The sequence below is a fragment of the Acyrthosiphon pisum genome, chromosome X (assembly GCF_005508785.2).
Source record: "Acyrthosiphon pisum isolate AL4f chromosome X, pea_aphid_22Mar2018_4r6ur, whole genome shotgun sequence".
Classification (NCBI taxonomy): domain Eukaryota; kingdom Metazoa; phylum Arthropoda; class Insecta; order Hemiptera; family Aphididae; genus Acyrthosiphon; species Acyrthosiphon pisum.
In genome coordinates, this window is record NC_042493.1 from 28,355,448 (window position 1) to 28,362,115 (window position 6,668).

Here is a 6,668-nt window from a genome sequence, read left to right on the forward strand (position 1 = left end):
CACAATTATATTTTTTAAATTAAATTAATTAGACATAAAAAACAATAAATTGTATTATTCAAAAATTATTTAGAATTGTATTTTAATTTAAAACTTTAACATATTTTTAAAATTTTTCTTAGTACATATTTTTTATTTTATACTATATATTTTGGCAATTCTAATTACATAATATATATGTACATATTTTTGGTTTTTTATTACATATAAATCCCAGCCCTAGTTATGATTATTTTATTTTAATAAGGAATTGGAAGTTATAAATTAAAATATTAAAGATTTTAATTGTGTTCACATAACAAAATATATTATACACTAATTTAAAAAAATATATAGAAATTACATGGTTTAACCTTAAATTAAAGTATTAAACACTGTAGAATTCTGTTAAAATTGTACATGTACCAATACTATGAACAAAGGACATGATTTATGAATTACTAGTTTCATATTAACAAACACAATATCTAATATGTAAGGAGCACATTAATGTATTGATTTTGATTACTCATATTTATTTTATATAGATTATATGGGTTGCTGATCATATCAAATATAAGATTATCAGTAAAAATCAAAATTATGACATATTATATATTTTTGTAGGCTTATTATACTAGTATATAACTTTATAGGTAAATTAAAATATCATGTTTCATTTAACACTAACTGGCAATTATAATTTTATTTTATTTTCAATTTTAAGTTAATATTTAAATTTTATTTAATGATTTTTTATTACTTAAATACAAATAAAAGACCATACACAAATATACAATATCAATTTTAATACGGTATTTCAGTCTTGCTGTAACAATTTATATTTTTTGTTTAAAAACAACATCAGAACATAAAAACATAAACATATACCAACTAAAAGTAAAAAAATCTCTATCAATGCCTAACTTGCATATTTTAGGACATGATTAACCCAGCCATAATAATGAATAATGATATATACGATAGAGGTAGTTTTAAAAAGTATAAAATAAAATAGTAAAAACTAAACATAATATATTAATAAGATTTCAACAAAATTCCAAATTTACATCAATAAAATAATGCAATTTTGTTAAAATCAACATTTATTAAAATAATGATAACTTATGTACATTGGACTAGTTAACAAAATTTTTTAATAACATTATTTTCAATATGTTTTGATGTTTGTAATATAAAATTATTTTTTTAATGCTTAATTTAGCATATTTTAGGATTTGATCAACCAAGCAATAATAATGAATAATGATATATGATAGAGGTAGTTTTAAAAAGTACAAAATAAAATTTTAAAAAACTAAAATTTTAACATCATATATTAATCAGATTTCAACAAAACTCCAAATTGACACAAATCGAATATTGCAATTTTGTTAAAATCAATATTAATTAAATGCAAACTTATACTTTGATTATATACATGGGGACTAGTCATTACTAGTTTTAATAACATTATTTTCTATTTGTTTAGACCTTTGTAAAACCGAGACATGATAATAATGAGGATAATAAGAATAATTTTAATTGTAATAATAATAGTAATGATAATAATAATAATTGTAATAATAATAATAATAATAATAATAATAATAATAATAATAATGATAAAACAATAATAGAAATAAAAATTATTGTTTCTGTAATAATAAAATAATAATAGCCAAAATTATAATAGTCAACAGTAAAATGTGAAAATATTATTTCTTGTAAAAATATTGTAGTTATTGGGAATTACTTTTTGATTCATCCATGAGAGATTGCAATGGTCTAAAGGAAAATGAATGATTACTGTTTGAAGAATCACCACTGCTACTACATATGGAGTCTGTAACTAAAGTTGCATTCATTGTTGTAGGAACAATACCGGTCACTTGCATTGGTTCAGGCCTAAAATGTATTAATACCGCATTTAATAAATAATAAACAACATTTATAATAATTAACATGTAAGCATAAAAGTACAAGGATAAATACAAACAATACCTAAACATTTATGTTTGAGTATATTATTTTTTGGTATCACTTTTACAGATAGCAAAAATATCATGTCTATTACTTGGGAGTCTATTAAATAATAAAAGCTGTCATAATTGGACATGTATTTAATTTTTAAATTAATATGCTAAGTATTTAATTTAATCAAAACAAAACCCAGATACTCAAATTAAAATTCTTATCATTTAATTTGTCTATGTTATGTATTTATTATTTAACAAATACAGATAACTCAGTATTAACCGTGTTCTCCTAATTATATAATGTAAGAATAAAATTAATTGTGTACCAAACAATTTAAATTATTTAGTTAAATTAAATGAGACAAGTGCTAATTAAATAACTGAAACTTGAATTAAAATATAAATAAGCATTAGCTTTAAGATGAAATATATAATCAGAGCACAAAAGTCTAGATTTAAATAATATGTGTACTGTACAGAACTTTTTTGTTAACGTACTGTACCTTTATATGTACCTATATAAAAAGGATAAAGATACAACAATATATAAAATTGTTTTTTTAATTAAATTATTGTTTGTTGCACAAATTGTGCAATAATAATAGTTTCATCAAAATGCATTTAATATTCTGATGCAAAATGATTTTGTTAATAAATAGGTGAAATAAAAATGATATAACAAACCTATTATTGGTAATCAGCAATCCCCATTTCTTTGGAATTGGTTCGTAGTCATCCATGTCACATTTCCTTTTAACAGGTCCTAAAGTGCTAGGACGCATTGAAATTGGACTCAAGCTTCGTCTGAAACATAAACTATGTAAACAATTATCAAATCTAAAATCCGTTAGTATATTAATATATTATGAATAAAAAAAAATTGTGAGCAACTATGACAAGAAACTCATACTTTATTATAAATTATGTAGCACAACTTGAATGTGTTAAGCATTATGCTTCAAGAAAGAGAATATTATTAAAACTGTTGTTAAGGCACATGGTGTCAATAAACTACGGGAATTGTGATCCTGATCTGTAGAACCAACCAAATTTGATAATTTATTTTTTTTAACTAATAGAGGGTAATATCCTACAGGTTGCATTAAACTCAGTTTTTTAATATTTTCATCAAAAATTTCAAAAATAATACAACTTTAAGCTTTTTTTTACAAATTATATTGTACAATATAATACAATATAATATAATCTGACATAAAATAAAAATGCAATGCCTGTAGGAAGTCTTCTTTCAGATAAAGTATAGTTATTAATATCTAATAATTCTACAAGGCCGGAGAATTATTCCAGTGAAGTCATTTTTTTCGGATATAATACACCGTATTACCAGCACCACCCTAAATAAGTATTGGACAGTAGTTTAGTGAAAAAGTATTATAATTAACCCATTAATGCCGTGCGTTGCCATATGGCAACATAGATTATTTACAATAATTTTTAAGTTATAACATGTTATGTTTTCGACAAAATGTTGGTTAAAATTGTAAATAAAAAAATTCCGGCGCTAATGGGTTAAGGTGGCGACTAAAATATAAAATTCAAATTTTATGGAATTGCTCAAAATTTGAAAAATTGGCACTAGGTCCCTTATTATAAATGACAATGATATTGTTGTTAGTTTATTTAAAGAGGTTCAAATTTTGATTACAACTGTATTATAAACATTAACCTTAAAAATAAAAATTTTAGAAGTAATTACCCAGATGTAAAGGTTTTACGAGTAGGACTAGGCGATAAATTTGGTTTAAAAAGTGATGGTGATACACAATGTCTCAATGATCTGGTTGGCGATGGTGATGATGGAGCAGAAGTCATTGAAAAATTTAAATGCAGTGGATCATATACATTAGGTCTACCATGCATTCCACCAGGTTGTTTACCAAACGGTCCTCCTTCATCTGGCTATAAAAAAAAAAAATATTTTACACACAATACAACTTTCAGTTTACTAATTAGGTGTTCATATTTTATGAAAAAAAAAAAATATAAATACAAATCTTAACTAAAATGTTTTTATAGGTAACTTAAAGATATTTCATGCTTCAAGTATCAATATTCAAACATATTGTAAAATAATTTTATTATGTATTAATTGGTTGCTGAATATTTTCATTTAACTAGCCACAACCAGAAGATAGTTTTTTTTATCAAAACAATTGTATTCAACAGAGAACACAAATCATAATATGTTAGGTACTATTAAATCATATAAGTATGTTGGTATAAATTATTAGATTACCTTTGTCGGTGAGTCCATCATGATAGATAAATCTTCCCATGATTGTGATATTTGCATTGCAGAGTGTATTTCTCTTTCATGGGCCACTTCTCTATTAATCAAATCAACTGTTTCTTCTTGTCGCAGCTGATTAACTCTATGAACTAACTTTGGTGAAGTCTGAAATATAAATATTTATTTTAATATTTCACTACTTTTTCATACTTGAAGTTACCTAAATATGTTAATATATTTCCAATAAATTTATATTTTTCCTACTTGTATAATTACTAATAAATATGATTTATTTAGGTTATGATGTAAACATAAAAAAGCGATTTGATAAGAGAATATTTTCATTTTCATTCCATAAAACTAGACCCGTAATTGTATTATAACATTTATAATTTAATAAAAACCATAATAAAATCAAAAATGGGTAACTTAATATACACATATCATTTTCCGGATCATTTGAAAATAATATTGAGTTTTATATCATTATCATTAAATTAAGCTTAAAATGAATTTTGTAAATATATAAAAATTCAAAATTCAAAAGATTGCCTTATAAACTACAGACAAAGATAAGTGCATATTATGTTGACAAAAAAACCATTAGTGACTTACATTTGGCATTACATTATGAGGACTTCCACTTGTGCTAAATCTACGAAAGCGTGGTTGTACTTGTACATTTCGTAAAAATATGTTACACGTATTTTCTCTGAAACAAAATAGAATCCAATTTAGTATAACGTTACATGAACATAATTTTGCATTACATGTATTGCTTGACTTTAACCTATTTATTGAAATGGTTTACATAGTCATTCAAAATATATTTAATACACCTGGCATAGTAGGACTAGAATAATATTGTTCCGATACCAAACCAGGATTAAAATGTAAAAGGTCTTACTCAGTTAACAATGCTAGGTACTGAAAATATCTATGTAAACAATTCATTAGGTTAGGTAGATACATACTGTACGAATGGCAAATAATAAAAGAGAAAAAATTATAATAGCAGACACTGAAGACGATTAGTTACCGTCTGGATATACCTAATAGTAGGTACCTACCTAGACAGAGTAGTAGGTGATCCGACAATGGTGGAAGCATTCATATCGTTGATCATCGGCGCACTGTTGGATCTCTTAAGATTTGACGGACAGTCTACATCCATCTTGACGATAGGTCCGTCCTTGACTGACATCTCAATTTTCTAGTGAATCGGTATTGAACGCAGCCGGCGTTTTGCAGTAGACGATTACGATCAGACACGGCACTCTAGCACATGGTTACACCGTAGCGACAGGCGAATGTATGGTGCGCGCGAACACAGTGCTTTTTACCCTATGATCGTCGATATCCGATGTAGCTGCCGTATCGTAGTCCGATGTCCGATGTAACTGTCGTGTCGTCGTCCGATGTCCAGTCGGCTTCAGATGTCGAGTCAAAGTCCGACGTCGAGTACGCTGTCTCGTGAGTCGGGGCGGACGCGTTAACTGGTGGTTGCGATCCTCCGGCAGCTTCCGAATGTTCAGTCGCGGCGGCACCGGTCAGCTGGCGCTCGTGATGCCTCGCAAGCACAGCCACACCAAACAACGCTACTGCTGCGAAGACGGCGACACCGACGACGACGACGACGCGAGAGACGAGCGCGTGAGTCGACGGCGGCCGGCGGAACCGGAGTGTTAGGAGCAGAACGAGAGAGAGTGTCATATATGAATTATTACAATAGTAATAATAATAATTAAATAATTAATAATAACACCTATACAATGTACATAATATTCGTGTGTGCGTTATTGTAAATTGTAAAATATTATTATGCGGGCACGCACGCACGCGGACAATTACGTACGGTCGTACGGAGACGCACATACACACACACACAAGCACGCAGACGGGCGGGCTCGCGCTAATACGGATTGTCCGGACTCCGGAGTGAGGAGAAATCGAACAAAAAATTAACAACGAGAAGGAAAAATACGAAACGTGCGCGCTCGCTCGCGTTGCGGGTGTGTGTGTGTGGGGGGGGAGGGTGTTTGTTGACCGGCGGCGTGCGGGCGAGCGGTCTGATATCGGAAGAAAACGGTAACGACGGCGAACGAATGGAGCGAACGTGAATAATAATAATAAATAATAATTGAATAATTAGCGAAAAGGAATAACAAATTAAATGGAATGGAGAGAGAGCGAGACAGATAGAAGGACAGAGTGAGAGAGAAGGAATGAGTGAGAGGGAGAAACAACAACCGATTCTTATTAGAATTTATGTTATGCTATCTACACCGACTACATCACATTTCGAACGGGGGGAAATAAAACATGTGTTGCGATCGGTTCAAAATACGACTCAATGTGTCGAGCAGTAGTGCGCATGCGCGTGAATGTCTCTCCCGTTGCCGCTTCGTAAGCGTGTTTTTCACACCACGACCACGCACAGCTGCTGCAGCTGCCGCTAC

At 29.2% G+C, this 6,668-nt stretch overlaps 1 protein-coding gene across 2 annotated transcripts; it reads right to left on the reverse strand.

The window, feature by feature from the left end:
• Positions 1 to 1,629: 1,629 nt before the first annotated feature.
• LOC100575092 (protein FAM122A) lies at positions 1,630 to 5,933 on the reverse strand. Of its 2 annotated transcripts, none has more exons than XM_008186633.3 (6): positions 5,280 to 5,933; positions 4,825 to 4,921; positions 4,216 to 4,374; positions 3,676 to 3,878; positions 2,643 to 2,762; positions 1,630 to 1,887 (listed from the first exon to the last, which is right to left on the reverse strand). In XM_008186633.3, the coding sequence occupies exons 1-6, from the start codon at positions 5,411 to 5,413 to the stop codon at positions 1,722 to 1,724; spliced, it is 879 nt and encodes a 292-aa protein (XP_008184855.1). In that variant the 5' UTR covers positions 5,414 to 5,933; the 3' UTR covers positions 1,630 to 1,721. The 2 variants fall into 2 exon arrangements, with proteins under 2 accessions (XP_008184855.1, XP_003245749.1); XM_003245701.4 differs by having other exon boundaries at positions 2,643 to 2,774; positions 5,280 to 5,930.
• Positions 5,934 to 6,668: the final 735 nt, after the last annotated feature.